Source organism: Anolis sagrei, chromosome X (genome assembly GCF_037176765.1).
Source record: "Anolis sagrei isolate rAnoSag1 chromosome X, rAnoSag1.mat, whole genome shotgun sequence".
Classification (NCBI taxonomy): domain Eukaryota; kingdom Metazoa; phylum Chordata; class Lepidosauria; order Squamata; family Dactyloidae; genus Anolis; species Anolis sagrei.
In genome coordinates, this window is record NC_090034.1 from 42,833,123 (window position 1) to 42,858,332 (window position 25,210).

A 25,210-nucleotide genomic window follows, 5' to 3' on the forward strand; every position below is an offset into this window, starting at 1 on the left:
CAGTTCATCATAGAAAAATCATTTCTCTTGGTGTCTTGGTTTTTAGGCCTGTTCATGGGGTTCTTTGGGGTGTTGATTCAGAAATGGCATTGGATAGACCATATCAGCTCTGGTTTCTTAAATATAGTCAACATAATTCTTTATAGGCAAGCAGATGGTGACTAGTAAATGACATAGTTCTCTATCTCAAAAACCAGAGCCGATAGGGCAGTGATTCTCAACCTGTGGGTCCCCAGATGTTTTGGCCTACAACTCCCAGAAATCCCAGCCAGTTTACCAGCTGTTAGGATTTCTGGGAATTGAAGGCCAAAACATCTGGGGACCCACAGGTTGAGAACCACTGCGATAGGGAGAAACTGGTGCCATTTTTGGAATCAGCAGGTCAGATATACCAGAAACAGGGCTATTATTTGAGGCACCAAAATGTGTGTTGGCCACTGGATATGGTGTCTTAGTGGCTATGTTTTAGTCAGGCATCCTAAAACTGCAACCCTCCAGCTGTTTGGGTCTCCAACTCTCAGAAGCCCTAATGAGCTTGTTCAATTGTCAGGAATTCTGGGAGTTGAAGGCCGAAACAGCTGGAGGGCCGCAGTTTGAAGATGCCTGATTGAGCCAGTATTGTGATAGATGAGAACCTGTGATGCTTTCAGCTCCCTTTAAACCTGAGTGCTAGGAGTGGGTTTCCCATGGAGCACTGCACCCCAGGCTCTGGATGCTGCCCACCTCTGGAGCAGATCAGGCTTTGCTAGGTGGGCCAATGATCTGATTTGGTATAATGCAGTATTGTACCTTGTTCATAGGAGAGAAACAGCAATGTGGGTCCTTTAACAAATCTGTTAGGAGACACACAGCCCAACAAAAAAAATTCTTGGTACCTTGGTTTTTAGGTTTGTTCCTGATTTGGAAAATGGCATTGGATAGACTGCATCAACTCTAGTTTCTGAGATAGGGTTATCACGGTTGTTGATGGGAAAATAGTAGATAGCATATGTTCTGTACCTGAAAAACTATTGCTGATGGGAGAAAACGGGTGCCATTGTTGGAATCAGCTGGTCAAGTATATCCAGAAAAAATTGGGGCACCAAAATGTGTGTTGGCCAGTGAAATAAATGTAAGTGGGTGACCAAATTAGCAGTGTCTCAACATTCATCATTGTTCTGAAATGCCAGTCTATTTCAGCCAATTCTGTATTGAAGAAAGCATGTTGTCATTTGACATAACAAGTTCAGTGAAATCGGTAGAGCGTTATCTTTGTGTTGTCACCAGAAAACCACCTGAGTGGCAGATACAGTTGACAGAATGATGCGAGATGTATCGACACAACACAGAGCCTTCTCCTCTTTTTTATTGTTTGGCACTTTGTACTTTCTGGTTCTGTGAGGTTGCAACTAAGAGATGTAACAGTAGAATAATCGCTTGCACAGGAGTTGCAGGCAAGTCCTATAGATTTCCCTGGCATTGCTTTTGGGAAGAATTTGCCTTGGATCCCATGGAATGGGTTGCAGAATGGTTTGATAATTGCCTTGCTGTGGGGAGTGATAGGCTGTGGCTTTGAAGGGTTGAGTTCTCTTCCGACTCAATGACACACACGTTTCTTTTTGCCCCTCTTTGGTCAGGCACCGAGGGATCATCTATGCCTACACATTCTCTGCGGACCACATGGCTGCCGAGAGTGTCCTTCCTATTTGCCGCTCCTCTTATAATGAAACGACTGGTTATAACTACAACATTGGCCTGGCAGTCCCCTACGACGACATCTAAGGAGGGCGCCTGAATGGCCATTGGCAAGGTCATGCCTCCGAACCCGGGAGAATTGAGGAGCTGCGCTCCTTGTTAGGACACTGAGCGGGGAATCCTGCAGCAAACACCCAAGAGTCTCCCACAGGTCAGAAGAGGAGGATAAAGTCGAAAGAGTAGCGGGCAAGCTCTGGTACAGGTGTGCCAGAGTGGGTTCTGCAAAGAGGTGCTGGCCCACAATTCCTATGGAAAGGAGGGGGAGTGTTGGAGGGCAATTGCTCCATCAGGAACCCAAGCTGGGTCCCCCTCGCTTTGTCTCATAGTCCATAGAAGGGTCTTAAGACCCTTAGCGAGGAGAGAGAACCGAGGCTGCTGTGAGAAGAGATGAAATGGAGAATAAAGTGAGCATCACTTGAAAAATCTTCACCGTGGCCCTTCATCAGTGGTGAGACAATACAACTGGACACACAGTGGTGAAGAATATTACCTATTATCCATGTTTACATGAAAAATCATGTTTTTGTTGTTTTACAAAATAAGAATGTTATATTGTCAGTGGCACTTTGCAGATTTCAAAAAGGAAAATGAGCTGCTGCTTCTGCTTTTCATGTTCATGTTTTGTGCTCACTAGGGCCCCGTCTGCACTGGTTACTGTAGACTCATAATTGAGTTTAACTACATTGAACTGCATCATGTAAGTGAGCCTAGAGTGACCAAACTGCATTATAGGGCAGTGGATGGTTGCATCAAGTGGTCACCAATGGCAAAGCCAAGTAGATCTAAAGTTCTGTTTCTATCCCTCTTCTTTTCTTGCTTTGGCACCTGGAAGTCTGTCTTTGTATAAATTAAACAGTTGCAAAGAAGGTATTTATTAAATTCTGTTGAGACCCTGCTAATAAATCCTGCCAATTGGCAAGTTGTGTCCAAAAAGCCAAAAATGACCATGTCTTTGCGTTTGCTGTTCTTTCTTTGTTCCCCATTTTCAGTGAACTCAAAGAAGAAGTTTGAAGACTTAATGGCTGAAAAAACTAGCACACATGACAGCCTATAGTAATGTTTAAAACTATAGAAAATGTGTGACTACAGAAATATTGGTAAATCTCTCTTGAATAGAGCCAGTATAAACATGAACTATATTATCTTGCAAGCCAGCTTACACAAGCCAAGCTTGTCTCTCAATTTCAGTTTTAAATGCTTCAATTCCTATTCATTAGAATGTTGCTGAAATAATTAGCTGGAAATGTCTTTTTTGACACTTGATTGAATTCAGAGTAAAAACCTGCAGGTCTACTGGAGCATAAAAAGGCATTCCCTTGGGCGATGCAGATTTTAAAGGATCGAAAGTGGCTCATGGAGTCGGGGATTGCTCATCTATCAAGCACAAGCCTGAAAGCTGAAAGATTTCTTTATATTCTGGAATGCTGTTGGTTTCAGCAACTCCCCTTTGGGGGAAAGGTATATTAATTACAGTTAATTATGCTGACTTTGATACTGATGGCTTTTTTGTGACAGAACTATCATTTTCAACAGGGCTTTTCCAAACATTTCCACTCTTGGCCCCTTTAGGCCCAAGAGATGTTTATGTAACTCTGGGTACGAAATCCACACATTTACACATTATAAATCAGTATTTATTTGCAAGGCTTGCTAAACCAGCTTGTTTTCCACATCTTCTGCAAAAGCCAAGGGGCAAGTTGGCACATTGGCAAAGAGGCCTCTGGCCTCCTTGCCAGTGTGCCCCTGTTCCCCCATCAACACCTATGGCACATTAGGAAGATAGCAAGAAGGGGCAGATGCAAGGAGGTCAGGAGGCCCCTAGGCCTGGAGGAGTATTTCTTTTTTAAAAACAGATATACAAAAGCCCCCCGAGAGAGGCAGGGAATAATGAGAATTGCAAACCAGGACACCTGGCAAATACTGGGTTGGAGGACCCCAACATTGAGCTCAAGGAACCCCACTTGATATCATAACCTCCTGATATCAAGACACAGCAAACAGCAACCTAGACCTAGGTAGATTTACCCAGCCAAATGTGTGAACGCTGGCACACGTGTGCCCTTTGGTTGTGCCACTGACTAGGTCAACTGCATGTAACTCTGTGAGGTTCCACTTACACTCCATCTCCTCAGCGTAAGCTCTCCTGCTCCTGGAACGTGATGCTCGACCAGGCCGCTGAGAAGGAAGGCTCAAACTAATATAAAGGAACATGCCACTGCCCAGGGTTTAAAAATAAAACTTGTTTTTAATTAATGTTTTCAGATTTTGTCTCATGATTTGCCTACATTACGATCGGTAAAGCTAGTTCAGATCAAAGGCACCACCTGTTTGGTGGAACCAGTGGCCCTCTGGCTTGACCACTCTGGGAGACGCAACCCTTCTTGGACCCGTATTGACTACCTGACATTTTGCTCCAGGTATCTGTAAAGGCACCAGCATTTTCCATCCACTGTCTTCTCCATCAGTAGCACATTGCAATGGGCTCCATGGTCAGGAAGCGGACATGCATCTTGGTCTCTAGGTCTATTCCTTGCCAAATCTGCAATGAGAAAGGACAGAAATGGTGTTGAAGGGCTGGCTGCAGTCAGGCCAAATGATACAAGTCAAATACAGCCAGGATGACTGTCGGTGCCATGGACCATAGGTAGCATCATGGCACTTCAGGGTGGGATTGTGTCCGTTGGGGTCAATTTTGTGGGTGGCGCAGGCCTCTGGGAGGATTTCAGTGGGGGAGGAGGGCTTGGGGTACCCCTTCCTTTGCTCTAGTCCATCCTCCCCCTCTCACAGCATGAAATTGAGGGCTACAAAAGCCTGAAGAGCTGAGCATTGAAGGTCCAGCCCATCTCTGATTTGCTCCAACCAACTGAATACATGAAGAAGAGTTCTAACCTTAAGGAAGTCTTCAAAGGTGATTCCCTCATATACTTGATCTGGTTCCTGCAATTAGAAGTGAAAAAGAGGTGAGATGAGGGTGGTTCTCAAAAACAAGGGTGTGTGAGACTATACTGAAAGGTTTCTTACCCAGACATAGTTGTGGCACTTTCAGGCCCCTTTTACACTGCCATATATCCCAGGATCTGATCCCAGATTATCTGCTTTAAATTGGATTATATGAGTCTCCACTGCCAGATAATCTGGGATCAGATCCTGGGATATAGGGGCAGTGTGGAAGGGGCCTCAGTTCTAGAGCTGGGTGCCTTCCACATGACAGAATTATAGCACTTTGATACCACTTGAACAGCCACAGTTGTGTCCTGTGGACATCAAGGATTTGCAATTTGCAAACCTCATCAACCGCAATCCCCAGCATTCCACAGGATGCAGCCATGGCAGTTAAAATGGCCTTTATCTCCGAGAGCGGGCCTGCACAACCTATGGCCCTCCAGGCATTTAGGCCTCCAACTGCCAGAAGCCCTGGCCAGCTTGTCCAAATAGTCAGGAATTCTGGGGAGTTGAAGTCCAAAGCCCCTGGAAGGGTTCCAGGTTGTGCAGGTCTGCCCTAGACATTACACAGGACCTCCTATTCTCTATAGAAACACTTTAAAAAGTCGTTTTGGCTGTTCATTACCTATGGCATGGGTAAGAAAAAAAAGAAGATCTCATCTTAATCTCTCTCCACTGAGTTGAATCCCACCTGCCTACCTGGTCTACTCCCTTGCTGGGAAACATCTTCTGCAATGGGTCAAAGTTCACGTTACACAGGTGGCAGCCACCTTGTTGTCAGATCTCAGAAGGAGTCCCCCCCTGCTACTCTCCTGAGCAGCTTACATGGCCGCCAACCGTCTATGTTCCTTCCTCTTTACAGACTGGGTGCTCACTGGGTTGATGCAAGATCCCCATGTGTACCTTGGTGCTGCCATGACCCACTATACCAGTGGTTCTCAACCTGTGGGTCCCCAGATGTTTTGGTAAACTGGTAAACTGGCTGGGATTTCTGGGAGCTGTAGGCCAAAACACCTAGGGACTCGCAGGTTGAGAACCACTGCACGATACTCATTGAGTTTATCTTGCTGTTCTCTCACCTGTGCAAATCACAGCGGTTGCCCACCCACAACTGTGGCACTTCAGAGCGATCCTCTGTGAACTCACGCAACCTGCCCTCTTTCCTACTTCATGTGGTGCCTTTGGGTGGCAGACTTAGAACTGGATTTCAGTGGAAACACATCCCTTACATGGTGGGATTACTGCCAAACACAGCTCTAAATCTCTGGGCAAGTGCAGAATGATCCCTACTGATCACAGATGATCACTGCAAAGACCACAGTTCTAGACAGGCAACCTAGTCTTGCATAGTGTGAATTAGTGCTGGGACTGAATATGCAGCCCCAATGTAAGAGCTCAGCCAGAATACAGCATGACGTGTTACTTTAGACTTCCAGCCACATATACGGTACACACAGGTGTGGTGGGACTGTCAACACTGAAGTCAGATTAAAACCTTTGTACAGAAAACAAAACTAGGCATACTTAAAAAAACATAGGAAGTAGTATAAAACCAGTAGAAATCAACCATCTAAAGCTGTTTATGTGCCTTCATATAGACCCCAAATGATGGTGACTCTCTCCCAGGGTGTTCTGGTATGCTTTTTCCCCAGGAAGGGTTGCCATTGCCTTTCTCTGAGGCTGAGAGAATGTGACTTGTGTAACGTCACCTAGTGGACTTCCACAGCTCTGTAGGGATTCGAATCTAGGCCTGCTTACATCCCTGCCCAGCACTCAAATGCCAACACTAGAGGGTCTTTCAATCACCAAATGCCTGAACAAAAGGATGCTGAAAAACAAGTCCAGACCCTCAATCCTTTTGTTCATGTCCCAATTCCTCCTCTTTTTCCAATGTTTTACCATTTGAATTTAGGATTCTCCCTCCTTCTGCTTTACAGCAGTTTATGTTGAAAAATGGTGCCTGTCCTATGGCCACCCAGTGAGCTTTGTGGCTGAGCAGGGACTTGAAGCCAGGCCTGCTTGGTTCTGTTGCAGTCCTCTCAGTCCCTCCAGTGACTGTGCCATGATACTGCTAAATACCCATTGCTGCGACAGGCAGTCTAGCTGTTCAGGAGACTTCTTTGAGTGGGGAAAAATGGTCCTCAAGCTTTTAGCAAGATTGATGGAGCGCATCTACTCTTTCCTTTTACCATGCTTTCAATTTCCAGTAAGTGGAATCAGATCTTATATATAAATGAAAAAATGCACACCCCAAGCTGGGGCAGGCTGCCTAGATCCTGTCTGTATCCTACAAGTCAGGCATCAGATCCTGTCTAACCTTGGAAGCTGAGCAGGGTTAGCCCTGCTGAGTACTTGGAGGGGAGTCTGCCAATGAATCCCAGTGCTGGGGTGATCTTTCAGCGGAAGGAACTGGCATAACCACTTCTGAGCATTCCTTGCCAAAAAAACCCCTAAGAATACAACATCAGAGTATGACATGACTTTTTCTGGTTAATCCCAAATGAAGTGTACGCTGTTGAAAGAGAAAGTAACGTGGGCAAATCCTATTAAGCCAGTGGGTCTACCTGGTTCACTTCTAACTGGAGATGTCAGTCATGGAACTTGGGGCATTCTGCATGCAAAGCATGAGCGCCCTACTAAGCTCCCGCTCTTCTAGGGTGTCCAAAGAGCATGGAAGAGACCAAGGTGGCCTACCATTTGTCCTACACAGATGGTGGCTGCTTCCATCATGGCGCCATCTGCGATGGACCTCACTGACTCCTTGTCCAGATGCGGGTTCCCAGAGAGCATCTCTTGCACAACCTGTCAGAAGAAGCAAGCCAAGCACTAGTTGGAAGGGGTGGCAGACGGTCCATGGAAAGGTCAATTTGAAGAACGGAAGGGCAAAATGATACATTACATTCCTATATTCCTGCAGAGTGATCTTCCCATCGCTGTCTGCGTCATACATGTGAAAGAGAACTAGGAGAGACAAGGCAAAACACACAGGAGGGAAATCAGAAGGAACAGCAGGCAATCTCTCCTTTGCACCTGAGCCACTAACAATAAAAACCCTGGAAGGGCACATGCACTGGGTACAACTCATCAGGATCCTACTATAACAGTCAAGTGGTCTAGGTCTATGGGACCAATAGGGTTGTCCACTCCCCATGCAGCCATTGATTCAGATTGGGGAGGGCTGTTCTAGTGCATTGGTTTTGTTGGCCTTTCCACACATTTCTCAATTGGCTTCATCCTTTTAGATGCCAAGGTTATGTACAACTGTCATTTAGGTGATAAAAACACCAGGGCACCTTCATGATAAAAGAATCACCCCAAACTCTAGCAGAGAGGCAATGCGCTCATTAAAAAGCTTGGATAAATAAAACCGCTTTTAAACAGGCGCAAAAACACTGGCAAAGAGAGACTGATCCTTTCTCATAGGGTTGATGCAAGATTCCCATGTGGATCTTGAAGTCATTTCAAACTTACTTTCATATCCTAAAGTTTTACTGACCAGAATTGTTCAGAAGACGTTTGCCTGCAATATGGATTGATCTTATAAATTTACCGAGAACCTTTGATAGATTAACGACCTCAATGATACACAATCTGTTTCTTTCCTGGAAACTCACCATGGACCACCAGCCAATGACTGGCCCCAGGCCCTGGACCACTGCTTTCAGTTGCCCTCTTTTGGACTCTAAGTCCCACATTCTCTTACCCCTTGAGATTGCTGGCCGGGGCTGATGGGAGCTGTCAGCCATGACATCCCAGGAACAACAGCTACTTACCCCTGACAAGTGAAGTCAAGAAAGAGTGTGATTTGTTTTGTATGCTGGCCTTCTGTGAATTTTTTTTTTACATCTTTATGTGAGTTCCCTTGAGAACCGTTGGGATTAAGGGGCAGGATATAAACATGGCAGCTCTTCACAATTCTCAGCCTATCAAAAGGTTACAAAAACTTGGCTTTAAAAGCCAAAGTTTAAACACCACTTTAAAAATGATGACACAAAAGCAAATGGGAACGAAGGCAAGGGGATAACCTCCATCATTTCTCAATTTATATTCATTCCTTATTGTCTTCAGCACAGAATGGCTGGCATTCCATTCATCACACATGCAATGCATGTGGGGAGAATTAGTCAATACAATGCAGAAGTCAAGTGCACATACAGCAATGGGGAATGTTACTGTTGAGCACTGCACACTGGCGCTGAGTATCTCACAGTGGAACTTAGTTATTGACATGTGGTGTACAGTGTTGTTATAAATGGATGTGGGTTGTGTAGTGCTAGCCTGGTGGATCTCTGCATGCAGATATTTATGCTATACTAATGGATGTTGGACTGCAACCAATGTGAATAAGAGCTCAGTCCTCACTGCCACCCACACCCGTGGCAAGAAAATGGGACAGTGGTTCCACTCTGGGATTTGGTTTGAACTCCAAAGGAGCTCTCCAGGGCATGGAACCTATTAGGGGTCAGTACATTATATGGCTCTGGCCACCAGCTGCCCAGGTCTTAACTGAGGAGCCACATACATTTCAGCTTCTGCTTCCGGAAGCGATCCAATTGCTCTTCATCCATATTCATCTCAATGGGCCTGAAGTTAGACATAATGGTCAGGAAGTCTTCAAAATTGATCTCGTCCACCTGCCCCACAGAGGCTTCTTGCAGGTTCCTGGAGACATGATAGAAATGAGTGCACACAGGATTTTTTTTCTGCACAGATCAGAAAATCTCCCCACAAACCCTAGAAAATGGACTTAACAATTTTGTGGAGATGTCTGACAGATCCCAAGAGGACAGTAAAATGTCTGTTCCAGGGAAGGAATTCTTTTTTCCCAAAAACCAGGGACGAGAAGGGCTCAGGGTAGCATATCACACTAAAAATAGTATAGGCTACATAAATAAAATTAGGTAAAATAAAATATGATAAACATGTGCAAGGATCAGGACAAAAATAACACTTCAGAACAGGTTTAAATTTACAGTATGACGGGGTGGGGGGTGGGGGGGCATACGTTCCAAGACATACATGTGGATATCTAAAACCATGGGTAATAAAGAACTCTATACTTTGACTATACTTGAGCTGCAAGCATAGCATAGAAAGGCATTAAAAGACCTAAAAAGGCTCACAAATATTGGGGTGGTGTATTTTTTGGGGTGTGGATAGACTGAATCAGTTGATTGGGGGGGGGGGCATACTGTTTTGCTAAAAACCCAGGAGAAAGAAATGATACCGGGGATGTGTAAAATAGCTAACGAACGCCTCATACTCATGCGTTGCTTTAGACAAGGCAATATTGTCATTCTAACGTTACTCAAAGGAAACAAAGCTCCCACTACCTTACCTCCTATCAAAAAATGCATGGACAATTTTGGACCGGATTGGGTTGAACTCCAAGTCAGGGATGCGATCGAAGTTCTCCTTGCTGCAGAGGCAAAGGGGCAAAGGAGTGAGAAAGCTTCCTCGGGACTCAGTGGCATCTTGAGGAAGGCAAAATCTACCCCAGTGGTGTGAAGAGGACCTCAAATCAGACACCAAACAGGTTGCTGCACCTAGCTCTGTTGAGACTCGAGGCCCATGGAAATATTCAAGGTCCCAAGTCACATCAGATGCCATTTGCTTAAGACATTAAGAGAGGTGGGTAATAAATAAAATCATCATCACCACTCTCATTATCATCATTCCTACCCATGTGTCCTGCCTTCAACTTCAGAGCCCTTCACAGCTTAACTATCTCCCTAAAATTCTGAAACCTCCCTTCTTGCTCCCCACCCCATACTACATTCCTGGCTGGCCTTCTTGCACTGCACTGGATTCATGGGAAAGACCAGTTTGTGCTCCAGAAGAAACAAGAACTAGAGAACTGTTCCTTCCCTGTCTTATGCCAGACCAGGGCACCTTGATCTCAAAGCAGCAGCACAATGTGAAAGGTGAAAGAGGGCCATCTGGGCGTTAGAGCCACCTTCGCTCAAAGGGAAAAACATCTAATTAAACTATGAGCACTCATTTATTAGCAAGCCAGTCTCCAGCCCAGGCAAAAGACTCTGGAACAGGCCTTGATCAACACCAGCAGAGGCCACATATGCCCCTCATTTAGCCTTTGAGGCTTGCTGGGGGAGTTGCTGAGCTACTTTTTTTTCAAAGGCAGCAATGTGTCAGCCTGTTCCAGCATAAAAACAGGATGAAGTAAATGAAAGAAGTTGAATTTCAAAAAAATAGATAAATCAGTTAAAGATTACCTTTTATTTTCCCCTTTTTCTTGTGCCACCTTGTAGTAGGCCACTGAAAGTCAGCATGGCCTAGTGGTTTGAGCATTTGGCTCCAGAGGCCAGGGTTCACATCTTGCTCAGCTATGAAAACCCACTGGGTGGGCTTAGGCAAGTCACACTTTCTCAGCCTCAAGGAAGGCTAACATACCCCCCCCCCCCCCCGAGGAAATCTTGCCAAAAAAACCTCTTATTAGGATTACCCTAAAGTTGGAAGCAAACTGAAGGCCCACAACAACAAATGGGGGGAAAAACAAGATAAAGTGCATAACCAGTCTTGCAAAATGATAGAGCCAGTCTGAATTTGGCTTGGGCTTTGTCTAAATCTCTGAACATGGTTAGACTTAAGAAGAAAAGGAATTGGCAATGTCTCACCGGATTGTTGGTTGGTCCCCACTCAGCTGCTTGAATCTCCGGTGCAGGTTCTCAATTTGATCCGTAGTGACTATGGAGAGAAAGCAGACGAGCCTTTGGTGAATAAACTCAAGAATAGCCTAGGATAAGTGTTTGGCATCATGGAATCTACTGAACTTTCTAGTAATGATCCACCAACAGGTCTGGCCCATAACGTTTTGCTGCCTGAAGCAGACTAGTGACTTCCCAATCAACATTTATGTCAATCCTATTATTTCAATGGAAGTGTTCTAGTGTTGAGAGTAACCATTGGATTTAGTCCCCAGTTTTAAAAAATCACAGTCGTATTTCTGTGGAAGTAAAAATCCATAAAACTAAAGGAAAAGAGCTATGTCCATTGGCCTTTCATGACATGTCCCTGGACCTAGGTAATACCTCTCCTCTAGGAGAAAGATGGGCAGGTCTCATTCAAAACACAAAGGGGTCAGCAAACGTGGTATTATTAAGGTAGAGGACAACCCCCGGTGGTGCAATGGGTTAAACCCTTGTGCCGACAGGACTGAAGACCAACAGGTCAGAGGTTTGAATCCGGGGAGAGCGTGGATGAGCTCCTCTTGTCAGCTCCAACTCCCCATGCGGTTACATGAGAGAAGCCTCTCACAAGGATGGTAAAACATCAAAATATCGGGTGTCCCCTGGGCAACGTCCTTGCAGACGACCAATTCTCTCACACCAGAAGTGACTTGCAGTTTCTCAAGTCGCTCCTGACCAAAAAACAAAAACAAAAAACAAACAAAACAAAACAGGGCAATATGAATTTCCCATGGTCATGCTAAGCCTTCTGGGCAAAATCAAAATGTAATATATCACAGCCCTTCTCCATCCCTCAATTGCCAGTATCCTTTAATCACCAGAATTTTGCTCCCAGCCACAGACAACCAATCTAATAAGCACAAACGTGTCAACAGCTTGTTCAATGAACACCAAAGCTGGGTTTGCATTTTCATCTCTCTATGCAAACAATGCTCCAAGTCTGCTCTTTTCTCCCCCACAAGCTGATAACTACTTGGGTCAATATTGGAAATCCATTACCATGACTTGCTATAGCCCAACTCACATTTGGGTGTGTCTGGCGAGAGCAGCGCCCCAGAAAGACACACCCCTGGAAACCCAAGAAGCCACCTAAACCTCCCATTGCAGCTGATTTAAGCTAAATGCTGCCTTCCAAGTGGCAGCAAAGGCCAGCAAAGGGTTAAAAAGCTCTGATCCATTCATGATTCAGTAAGCGTCTCCCATGAATTGTGTTACACCCAGGGAAGTCTCTGTTGAAGGCTGAATAAGGCTCGTTCAGAGGATCAGTAATGGAGCCAGCACTGCTTTAGGAGGAGCTTGAAGACGTGGTTGTTCCAGTGTGCCTTTCCAGAATAAGGAAACTCCTAGCATTATGTCCCAACGCATTTTATCAGAGATCTAGGTTATCTACATGCCCACCCCCCTCCAAACACTCCACCTGTCACACCCAGCACTTTTAACTTTATTATTACATTTGGCCCTGCCACTGTTTTTAATTGAGTCATTGTGTGTTGTTAACGTTATTGCTTTGATTTTTGAGTTATTTTGTTGTTGTTGTTGTTGCTATTGTTTGACTATTGTATTTGGGCTTGGCCTCTTGTAAGCCGCACCGAGTCCTCCGGGAGATGGTAGCGGGGTACAAATAAAGGTTTATTATTATTATTATTATTATTATTATTATTATTATTAATGGATACTCCACCACAGACATCAGAAGAGCTGCAAGACCGAGAACAAGCAACGAGAGTAAAGACAAAGATCCACCCAGAGGAAAAGTGTTCTTGCCATACATCAAGGGAACCACTGGCCGCATAGGGAAGCTGATGAAGAAACACAACATACAGACCCACTAAGAAAATCCAACAAATGCTACATTCAGCAAAGAACAAGAGGGGTCCTCTCACCTCTTCAGGAGTTTACTGTATACAGCTGTGGACAAGTCTACCTATAGAGACCACCAAACGCAGAATTGCCCAGACACGAATCAAGGAACATGAAAGGCACTGCAGACTACTTCAACCAGAGAAGTCAGCCATAGCACAGCACCTGATGAACCAGCCTGGACACAGCATATTATTTGAGAACACAGAAATGCTGGACCACTCCAACAACCACCATGTCAGAGTACACAGAGAAGCCATTGAAATCCACAAGCATGTGGACAATTTCAACAGAAAGGAAAAACCATGAAAATTAACAAAATCTGGCTACCAGTATTAAAAAAAACCTCTAAAATTATAACAGTAAATAAAGAACAACATTCAAACGCAGGGGAACTTCAGAGAAGAAACAATCAGGAACAGCCAATCACCTCTCAACAAGGAATTCCCCCAGGCAGTAACAGGGCACATCTAAAAACTGTCAGGCCATCAAATGCTAATCAAGGTGGCCAATTGAAATATTCATAACTACCTCCAACAGACAACATTTCTCTCTCCCACCCTGGATATCATTCCAGAAATATATAAACCCAATTTTCCTAGTTTCCAACAGCCTCACAACCTCTGAGGATGCCTGCCATAGATGCAGGCAAAATGTCAGGAGAGAATATTTCTAGAACATGGCCATACAGCCCAATAAACCTACAACAACCCAATATGAATATTGCTTCTTAACTCTTACAGGAAAAGGAACCATATCCTTCTCGGAGCAGAATGGCAAAAGGTAACAGCTAGTCCATCTGCGGAGAACCTATAAGAAGCACTGATCCCTTTTAGTCTTAATATTGGGCAGAGAAATTATGGAGGCAGTCTTCTGTGGAATGACTCTTAAGTTATCCATGGGTCATTTCAAAACTCGTAATTTTGCCCCCCAAATTTGCCCTTGACTTATATCTGAAGTCAACTTATACCTGAGTATAGTATGCGCTGTTTTGTTTCCAAAATGTATCAATTTTTTAAAAAAGAAAAATGAGTTATAGGGGGCAGCACATTGTTGACCAGGAGTAGAATATTATGTGCAGATCAAAACCATCAAAATGTATCAAATCAGTTGGGCTTGTACAATTGCAATTCATAGCAAGGAATGCATATCCTCGGCATGTTTTTTTTTCAATTCCTGTCAAATATGTTCAGATGGATTTGGTACCTTCTGGAAATAAATGGCACATCTAGGAAATGTGAAAAGGGCATCTTCGGTGGTGGGACTTAACCCTTTCGTGTTGTGATCCCTGTCCAGCTGCTCCTTGCAATTTCCCAGAGACGAGAATGAGAGATTTCCACCTGATGCAAACAAATAGTCCACCAGTGAAGGGGAAGTTTCAAGCTTCCTCTAACCTCCTCCCTCCCCCTGCCACAAAGTTAGATTATTGGGGGGATTGCCTTTGGTGCATCTCTTCCAAGATGCCCACCCACAAGTAGAAATGTCACCATCTGATTCTGTTGGGATTGCTGGAGTTGGGCTCCATTACAGATGCTCCAAATTCCAACCCACGACCTTTATGCAGTAAAGCTATTTTAGACACAATGTGAATTTGGCTGCCATTCTTGCCTCCTTTATTTTCACAAAAAAGAGGGGGGATAATTTCCCTGGATGTCACGTTCTAAATCTTTTCTATTCCCAACTGACGTTTGACATTCTCACTGGCTGATATCATTCTTGTCATGGAAAATTTGCCCACCAACAAGCCTTAAACAGCTGGAACTACAGCTTAGTTCAGTGCTCTTTTCTAAAAAGCAACTTGTATAAACTTGGGGGTTTAGCATCATAAACAGGAACTCGGCCCTGCAGAAATTGAAAGAGGTTTTCCAAAGAGTGGTGGGACAAGTGGAACAGAAGACAGACAAAGAAAGAAAGAAAGAAAGAAAGAAAGAAAGAAAGAAAGAAAGAAAGAAAGTTCAGAGAAGGAATTGTGAGGACTCCAAGGGTGCATCTCCACTCTAGGATTAATGCACCTTGAGGCCACTTTCACTGCCATGGACCAATGTTATGCAATCCTGTTTTACGTCTTAAGTCTTCTCTGCTCAAGAGTGTTGGCGCTGCACCAAACGACAATTCCCATGACTTCAATAGCACTGAGCAATGGTAGTTAACATGCATTCATTGTACAGTGTAGAGGCACACTTAGAAACTGGATTGTTATAGGTTTTTTGGGCTATATGGCCATGCTCTAGAAGCATTCTCCCCTGACGTTTCACCTGCATCTATGGGAGACATCCTCAGACGTTGTGAGGTCTGTTGGAAACTAGGAAAATCGGGTTTATATATCTGTGGAAGGTCCGGGTTGGGAGAAAGAACTCTTGTCTGTTGGAGGTAGATGTGAATGTTTCAATTGGCCACCTTGATTAGCACTTGATGGCCTAGCAGTTTTTAGGTGTGGCTTGTTAGTGGCTGACTTTTCAGGTTGAAGTAATCTGCAGTGCCTTTCATCTACAGATCCACCAAGAAAATCCAACAAATGCTACATTCAACAAAGGACAAGAGGGATCCTCTCACCGCTGCAAAAGTCTACCGTATACCATGCAGCTGTGGATAAGTCTACATAGGGACAACCAAATGCAGCATTGCCCAAACATGAATCAAGAAACATGAAAGGCACTGCAGACTAATCCAACCAGAGATGTCAGCCACTTCATGAACCAACCTGGATACAGCATTTTATTTCAGAACACAGACATGCTGGACCACTCTAACAACCACCATGTCAGGCTACACAGAGAAGCCACTGAAATCCACAAGCATGTGGACAATTTCAACAGAAAGGAAGAAACCATGAAAATGAACAAAATCTGGCTACCAGTATTTTAAAAACCCTCAAATATTATAACAGTAATTAAAGAACAACATTCAAACACAGGGGAACTTCAGAGAAGAAACAATCAGGAACAGCTAATCACCTCTCAACAAGGAATTTCCCCAGGCAGTAACAGGGCACATCTAAAAACTGCCAGGCCATCAAATACTAATTAAGGTGGCCAATTGAAACATTCTCACCTAGCTCCAACAGACAAAGAGTTCTTACTCCCACCCTGGACATCATTCCACAGATATATAAACCCAATTTTCCTAGTTTTCAACAGACCTCACAACCTCTGAGGATGCCTGCCATAGATGCAGGTGAAACGTCAGGAGAGAATGCTTCTCGAACATATAGCCATATAGCCCCCCCCCCCCCAAATAAACCCTACAACAACCCAGTGATTCTGGTCATGAAAACCTTCAACAACACAGTCATCTGGAAGTCTTAGAGTTTCAGTATCTTCCAATTCTATGAAATCCTATGCATGTTTGTACAGTAAAATCTAGAGTTGAATGAAAAGTAATGCCTCCACCTTCGTTACTTGGGTTTGGATGGGAATATTTTAATAAATCAAACGCAGAAATAATCCTTAGAATGTGTTCTTTAACTACCAATATTAACTTTTCCACATAATCACCAGACAATTGGATACATTACTGCCAACAATGAACAAGTTTTCTGAAGCCGTCACGAAAGAAGTCGACACTCTGTTTCCGCAACCTTCGTCACACAGTTCTCTCATCCTGGGTACCCATCGTGCACAGATCTTCCGATAGCCAAGAAAAGCAATAATGTGACCCACATGTTCTTGTGAAATGCCAATTATGCTTGAAATTTCTCTCTGAGTGATATGACAATTGTCCTGAATTAATCTGTCAACCTTTTGCCTGTGAAACTCGGTGGTTGCTGTCACAGGACGTCCAACTCTTTGTTTGTCGTGCAAGTCAGATGTTCCCACCTCAACATCTTTAAACTTATTTGCCCAGCGACGCACAGTACTCACATCAATACAATCACCATAAACAGCTTGCATTCTCTGATGAATCTCCTTTGGGGTGACACCTTCTGCTGTTAAGAATTCAATGACTGCACATTGCTTAAGTCGCATTGACTGACTGTCTGTGCAGGGTCCATACTTTGCACTTTAACAACACAACCGTTCAATGCTAAGGCTTCCCACCAAAATGGAACTGTAGAGTCTACTGAACAGGGGAGTACCTGCCACATTCAACCCTCGTATCTCCTATATAACTTGATATAAGCATAGGCTGTTACCAGAAGACGACATTAAAAAGTGCAGGCAGCTGTATTAATCTCAATCAGCAAATCATTTCTAACAATGTTCACCTACATCGAGAGCAGCGTTGTTTTGTAATGTCAATGGATCTTAGCTGCCTATTCATGATCAAGCCATCCCCAAACACTCATTATCCTGTCACAGTTCACATTCCAAAAGGGATTGTAATAATGCATTTTTTGAAGGAATATTCTTAGCCCCCCACCCCAAGCTTCCAGAGGAACAGGGCAATGTGTTCATCCCTGCTATTTAAAAAGCTCTAACATTGCAACCCGTGGGGCTGCCTTTGAAGACTGTTCAGAAATTACTAGTCCAACAGACGGTAGCCAGATTGCTAACTGGAAATTACAACTAGTCCAATGGGCGGCAGCCAGATTGCGAACTGGAGCGGCATACAGGGAGCATACCAGCCCCTTGTGCCAGCGCCACTGGCTGCCAGTCCACTTCCGAGCTCAATTCAAAGTGCTGGTTTCAAGCACTTTCTAAAGCCCTACACGATTCTGGCCCAGCTTACTTGTGCAAATGCATCTGCCTCTACGTACCACTTCGCAGTTTAAGATCAGCCGGGGAGGCCCTGCTCTTGCTCCCGCCAGCGTCGCAAATACATCTGGCGGGGAGAGACAGGGCCTTCTCGGCTGTGGCCCCGCGCCTGTGGAACTCGCTTCCCAATGAGGTAAGATCGGCTCCGTTCCTCCTGTCATTTAGGAAGAAATTGAAGCCGTGGTTCTGGGACCAGGCTTTTGGACAACAGACATAGATAGCACGTTGGATATGGAATTGACTGGAATGGTGATACAGCTATTAATACTGGTTTTTACTGTTTTAGTGAATGTTTTACTTATTGTTTTAATTATTATTATATTGCTCTGTTATATGTAGTGGCATCAAATTGCTGCCAAATGTAAGCCGTCCTGAGTCCCCCCTCGGGGGTTGAGAAAGAATGGGATAGGAATACCGGAAATAAATAAATAAACTCTGAGAGTTCAACTACACTGTGTGTATCTAAAACGGAACCTCAGGGACATGCCTCTCAAGCAAAACAATCTTTGAGATTGGCAGCTGGGACTGTGCCAGGGACTGGTGCTGCATTTGTGCCCATTGGCCATAACTTGTTCTTTTCTCATGGAAACTTGCCAAGGACTGGCAGCTGATGGCTTGCGGTCCAGCATTGATCCATGTATCGCCACTTTGAGTAGCACTGCCCTGGTTGATGGCCAGAGCTACAGCAAGGGTAGGCATGTAAAAGACACAAGTCAAAATGTAGAAGAAGAAAAAACACAAATTTGGCGTAATGGGGAGGGGGCTTGTTTTCCTCTGAAGAGAACGCAGCCGATACCTCGTGCGGCTTCCTTTCCAATGCTGGCACAGCCTCCCATTCTGCTTAGTTTGTCAACCATCTGCTCTGTATCTGGAGGATGATGTGAGAAGACAAGTTGCAAGCTCTTATTAGAACAGTTTTCAGTTACAGGAAAGCAGATCCATTTGCTCAGAGGCCCAAGAGAATGAGGAAAGGAAGAGGCTGCCATCCATGTTCACATCCTGCATTGGAGGAACCAAAGGAGCTAAACACTTCATCCTGATGGACTGTACAGAGTCTGCTGTAGAATCTGATGTCTGGGGGACAGTTTTTGTCTTTGTCCAAAGATGTTTCTAGCTTATCAGGTTGAAGAGCATTTTTGCCATAGCCTTGGGGCAGACATATGTCATGTGGCATATGAGACACTGTGTGGGTGTAGAGAGCCATAACAACACCTGTTGCAACACAATTCTGCTCACAGATGTGGGGCATGTTGTTCACCCACACATCTTTGGTGATGAGAGCTGACTCGCTTTTCATGCCAGCTTTTTGCTAACTAGTGAATCTCTGGTTTCCACCCAGATAATGCAAGACTAGGACTATCTGCAACATTAGTTAGGAATGCCTGGAAGTGGTTTTCTGAGGGTTTATTTTTAAGTCAGGATGGTTCTCATATCAAGAAGGAAACATCCTTTTTTGTGTTAGGAACAACTTTAGACTGTGGGAGGCTTCTCTGTTGTCCCTGCATGAGAAGCTGGAGCTGACAGGCTGGAGCTCACCTCGCTACCCGGATCTGAACCACCAACCTTACGGTCAGCAGTCCTGCCAGCACATTGTACCACCAGGGGCTGAGAGGAATATTATAAAATCATTGTTGTCATTGCACACACCTTTCCACTGCACACAAACAAATGGACAATAGGAAAACTGTCTCAACCCATCCAAATTAGAGTTGAACTAGATGGTTTTGGCAAAGACAAGGCCAATCTTCTCTAATGTGCCCGAAGTGCCAAGTTTCGTGCTAAGGGCTCCTCATGCCAGGTTGTCCTGAAAAAGACTGTAAGCAACATGACACTTCTCCAGCACTGATGACAAAAGGGGGAAAGATTTCTCTAGGGTTATTCGTGAAATACGTATTTTGATTATTTTTAGGTAGACACAGCCATAATTCCAATATACCCAGATTTCTTCACAACCTGGACCTAAAAACCATACTTAAGTCTCAGAAGTTTGATTATCACCAAGAAGTTTTAAAAAATCTATCACACATTTAAAATCTGGAAAATTGCTAATTGATTATTGGGTGATTTCTACAACATGTATGAGGGACACCCTTTTCCGTCATCTGAAATCTCTCTGTGATAAGGTTCAGGATTAGTAAAGATCTCACCCAGGATTGGGAAGTGGCGAAGATAGTGAAAATTTCTAAAGCAATATCCGATGTTCCCCACCTAGTAGTGGTCTATCCAGTAGCTATGCTCAACCAAGCCTAGAAATTATTCACATTTCTTCTTGCCAAACATACAAATGAATTCATTACTAATTCCACTGTGCAATATGAAATGTGCTTTGTGTCTGAACACCAGACGTGGACATTATATAATTCCTTCAGACCAGGAAGAACAAAATATTATCATTCAGAGCAAGTGCTGGATGCTCGGAAAGCATTTGATCAATTCTGGCCCTTCCAAACAGCCCTATATCCCAGAATATCAAGGCAGAAAATCCCGCGATATCTGCTTTGAACTGCGATATCCAAGTCCACACTCAGATAATGTGGGATTTCCTGCCTTGATATTCTGGGATACAGGGCTGTGTAGAATGGCCCTTAGAGTGAAATCATAGCCAGGGAGGAGCCCCGGGTGGTGCAATGGGTTAAACCCTTGTGCAGGCAGGATTGAAGACCGACAGGTCGCAGGTTCGAATCTGGGGAGAGCAGAGATGAGCTCCCTCTAAAACGGAGGGATTATTGATTCATTTATGAATTGAGATGGGGTCCGGGGGGGGGGGGGAGGTAGAGGCTCCCCTGAAGCTGCTATTTACATAACACCAAGACAAAGCCAGGTCTGGGTCTGCCCTCAAGGTGCTAAGAATTGTAGCCTGGGACATGAAATGCATCCGCTCCCCTTTCCTCGCAGGAGGAGTCATCAGACCAACGTCTGTTTTGTTGCCTTGCTTCTTTCTGAACTGTGGCTACCTTGCATCAGCAAATATGGTTCATCCCCAGAGGAAAAAAGGATTAAAATAAAGATTTTTTAAAGAAAAGCTGAGCAAGCCATCCTTACACATAAAAGAGGGTCAACTGTGTCTCAGGTACTTTAAGCCAAGGTTGAGCTGACTTGAGGTTTTCTGAAATTGTGCTATTTTTTCCTACAACTGCACCAAGTGGAACTTGGCATACAAGGCAAACATTGGTCCCGTCAACACTACACAATTGTGGCACTATGATTCCACTTTCACTATCACGGCTGAGTCCTATGGGACCCTGGGATTGTTAGTCTAGTGAGGCACTAGAGCAGAGGTGTCAAACTTGTGGTCCTCCAGCTGCTTGGGCCTCCAATTCCCAGAAGCTGTAGCCGGCTTAGCCAATGGCCAAGAATTCAAGGAGTTGAAGTCTAAAACATCTGGAGGGCCACATGTTTGATAGCACTGCACTGGAGGAAACAATGCTGGCTTGAAAGGGGTGGAGGCCTATGGCTTATGGGGTTCTCTCTATGCCAAGCATCCTCAACCTGTGGCCCTCCAGCTGTTTGGGCCTCCAGCTCTCAGAATTCCTGGCCACTGAGCAAGCTAGCTAGGACTTCTGGGAGTTGGAGGCCCAAACCATTGGATGACGGCAGGTTGATGCCTGCGATATACACTCAGATGCCAATTTCTTTAGGAAAGAAGCCCATGGTCAACAGTGCCAATTTGTGTACCTTCACTTTGTACCAGCAAGTGGACAATCAAAGTGGAAGCTGATGTTCTTCAAAATTATTCAAGTCATTGCTTCTGCGGTTGAGGAGCTGAGCAGTTGAGTGAGCTGGCATCAATGAATTGGGGCTTATGGGGCCTGCAGGTATTTATTTGCTATTGGATTTGCTTAACAATTGCCTAACATAGTTGCACCATGGACATCCATCAAGTATTGATATCACCTACCACTGGCCAACAGATATTTTAGTGCCTCAAATATTAGCCATGTTCTGGGTGTATGTGACCTGTGGATTCCAAAAATGGCACCAGTTTCCCCCTATCAGCTCTAGTTTTGGAGATACAGGACACATGGCACCTACCAGTCGTCATCTGCTTGCCCACAGAAAACCAGGATAACCCTATCTAAGAAACTAGAGCAGATGCAGTCTATCCAATACAATTTTCTGAATCAATGCCCCAAACAACCTCAGAACAAGGGTTACCAAAACGCCAAGATAGTAAAAGTAAAAGAGAATGTGCGTGCATATGTCCATCTGTCTATGGCAGCCATAACAGACACCTCCAAATTAAACAGAATATTTCTGACCAGCATCCAAGTTGCAGTGCTGTGTTTCATAGCAAAATCCCACACTATCCATCTCTCTCCTTCTCCCTTCTAGAAGTACAAATGAGGCTTTGGCCATAACCCATCAGGACATTGTGTTTGGACACCTCAAATTCAACTGTCAGAAATAAATCCCAAAGGATGACATTTCTCAAAGTACACAGGGTGGGGCTACCATAACTCACAAAGAAATCATTTTAAAATAGGGCTAGAAAAAAAAGCAGGAGTGGGCTCTCGGAGGCATCTCTGCAGAGGGTACCAAGGCAAGAAAAAAAAAAAACACACAGGGAAACAGGCTCCTGAAATGTAAATAAATGACAAAAAATGAGAAGTGGAAATAGGAGGTACTGCTGGTGAGATTTTTTTGAAGTTGCAAAGAGGGGACGTAGGGAAACAGAAGGCCTCTGGGACCCCACTGGGGAAATGAGGCAAAACCCAGGCACTGCAGGTGTACTCCGCTAGCAATAAAAAATAATGTAATTATGGCAACAACGCTTCACTCCCAGAAGGCTCTGTATTTCATGAGCCTCTGTGACAATTGAATACACCAGAAAATCTCTTCAAATCTTTTGGAAAGAACATCTCTTGGATTCATAACAACATGGCATTTACACAGCTCCAGAAAGATACAGTTGTTGCTGGAATTATTCATCAGCTGAAAGGGGAGAAAAAAGAAGAAGATAACAAAAAGCCCAAAGTATCTCTCGATTCAACAGGTGCCTGCAAAAGAAACAGCTCTAGGGGAGTGCCTGCCGTGTACAGTGGTGATGGAGCAGGATGGAAAACAGATCCGTAATTCTAAGCACAGCAGCTGAAGGAGTTAGAAGAGCTCCAAATACCTGACTGATGAAAACAGGGGTAGCCGAGGCAAAAGCTATTCCCAGCGTGCAAGCTGGGAGAGGCTGCAGCAGTTTGCTTTTGCCAGAACCTCCTCAGAAGGAGAAAAGTTTACTCACTCTCTTCTCACTGCTTCATTACTGCAAGCCCTTTGCACTTTATATCTTATTTATCAAATTGATGTCCTGCTTCCCCCCCCCCCAAGACAGGATTTAAGGTGGCATTAATTGGACAGGATTCAAAGTGGCATTAATTAATTAGTTTAAGGATATGGGCTAGGTCTAGGGATAAGCTTTAGTCAGCTACCTGAGAGCTGTTCAACAGTGGAACTCTCTGCCTCAGAGTCTGGTGAAAGCACCTTCCTCAGAGACATTTAAACAGAGGCTGGATGGCTATCTGTCAGGGTGCTTGGATTGTGCTTTTCCTGCGAGGCAGAAGGAGGCTGGACTAGATTGTCCATGTGGTCTTTTTCAACTATTCTATGATTCTACCTGATATTCATAGTCACTCAAGAGTGAGGCCATCACAACATCAAATTTAGATGAAGGAACCCAGAGAATGCATTTGGCTCGGATTATTTTCACCTCTAATACTGGAGTTAATGCACAAATACTTTCACATACGAATCCACTCCTTTCACCTTTAAGCTTTCTTAATTTTAGCAGGTCTGTTAAGAATAGGGGGAAAGCATCATGCCATCAATATTGTTAGGTGATTAGTAGCCAACAATCCTTGATGATCCAATCCAATCCAATCAACCTTTATTGGCATATACATAGCAAAAAGGTATAAAATACAGTACAAACCATAAAAAGGGGAACTTCATGTTTGCTACACATTTCATTTACAGACTTCTCCTTGATGATCCACTGCAAATTGAAGAGATCACTTAGTAGACCTAGACCTATCTCCTGCTACCCAAGCCTGCAGTATGCCACATTGGGTGCATCTACACTGTAGAATGAATGAAGGTTGACACCATTTTAATGCCCTGGCTCAATGCTATGGAAGCATGGGAGTTGTAGTTTTATCCAGTCTTTAGCCTTCCACTCTCAATAAGGCCTGCCAAGCTACAACTCCCTGGATCCCACAGCATTGAGCCAGGCCAGGTCAAGTGGTGTCCAACTGCATTAATCCTACAGTGGAGATGCACCCACTGATTTGCACATGGGATTAGACTTGAGCAAGAGGTGGGTGGGTGGGAGTTCCAGTTGTGAACTGCCCCCTCGTTTTCAGGGAAGAACAGGCTATAATTTTAAAAAATAACAACTGATGAGACCTTGGCAGAAAAGTCAAGCTAACCAAAGCAGCGCTCGCACACAAAGGGCTATTTCAGTAAGTGGAAATTACCAAAGCTATTAAATGAAAAGTGCCAGCTCTACTTTTAAACCCTGATAAGCTCTCAAATGCTTGAACTCAGAGGAGGCCAAGTTCTTTGTTACAGCTATCTAAGATACATAAGCCCTTCCCTAGGAACTCTATGAGTGTGTGTGTGTGTGTGCGCGAGTGAAATCACCATTCAACAAGTTAAGTTCCTTACTCACATATAGACTTCCCAATGTGTGGCTGCTGTTTTGTAAGAAGAAGAAAAAAACCCAAAGAGGTAATGATGAGCTAAATTTCAATGTCAAAATGACCCAAGGAAACCAGCAGTTTTGAAATAGACAAGAACCACTGAATCATAGGACAGACCAAAAGGGCTATTCAGTCCAACTCATATCACTTCTGAATTCTGCTTTTCTCGTTCTTTCACTTGACAACCTAGACTATTGGTCTTTTTAATGCTGTGAGCCGCTTTATATCTCAGTCAAGAGAAAAAAGTGGAATAATAATAATAATAACAACAACACAGATACTTCTAAAATGAACCCTCTCTACTTCTATGACTGGCTTAATGGTCCTTGCAACTAGATATCGCTTTGGGTGCATCTACACAGTACCATCAAGGCAGTTTGAGGCCACTTGAACTGCCATGGCTCAATGCTATGGGATCCTGGGAGCTGGAGCTTGACAAAACCTTTTTGAACCTTCTCTGCCAAAGAGGGCTGAGCCCTCACCAAACTACAGCTGCCAGGATTCTACTGAATTGAGCTACAGCAGTTAAAGTGGTCTCAAATGCACCCTTCCATCCATTACTGCAAACTGAGTCTGAAGTAAT

At 44.3% G+C, this 25,210-nt stretch overlaps 2 protein-coding genes across 3 annotated transcripts in view; one reads left to right on the top strand and one right to left on the bottom strand.

Moving 5' to 3' along the window:
* FBXW8 (F-box and WD repeat domain containing 8) overlaps positions 1 to 3,987 on the top strand; it is a 122,674-nt gene extending 118,687 nt beyond the window's left edge. The window contains exon 11 of the mRNA XM_060785774.2: positions 1,617 to 3,987. Within this exon, the coding sequence (XP_060641757.2) occupies positions 1,617 to 1,761 (145 nt within the window). The 3' untranslated portion in view covers positions 1,762 to 3,987. The remainder of the gene's footprint in view (positions 1 to 1,616) is intronic.
* Positions 3,955 to 25,210, bottom strand: part of TESC (tescalcin) — a 30,586-nt gene continuing 9,330 nt past the window's right edge. Inside the window, exons 1-8 of one of the 2 annotated variants that reach the window (XM_067473253.1) lie at positions 14,451 to 14,585; positions 11,313 to 11,382; positions 10,016 to 10,096; positions 9,200 to 9,339; positions 7,577 to 7,638; positions 7,372 to 7,479; positions 4,624 to 4,671; positions 3,955 to 4,273 (exon numbers count right to left, since the gene is read on the bottom strand). In XM_067473253.1, the coding sequence (XP_067329354.1) occupies positions 4,196 to 4,273; positions 4,624 to 4,671; positions 7,372 to 7,479; positions 7,577 to 7,638; positions 9,200 to 9,339; positions 10,016 to 10,096; positions 11,313 to 11,382; positions 14,451 to 14,472 (609 nt within the window). In that variant the 5' untranslated portion in view covers positions 14,473 to 14,585 and the 3' untranslated portion in view covers positions 3,955 to 4,195. Of the gene's footprint in view, positions 4,274 to 4,623; positions 4,672 to 7,371; positions 7,480 to 7,576; positions 7,639 to 9,199; positions 9,340 to 10,015; positions 10,097 to 11,312; positions 11,383 to 14,450; positions 14,586 to 25,210 lie in introns of those variants that run through there. The other variant, XM_060785478.2, reaches the window with a different exon arrangement.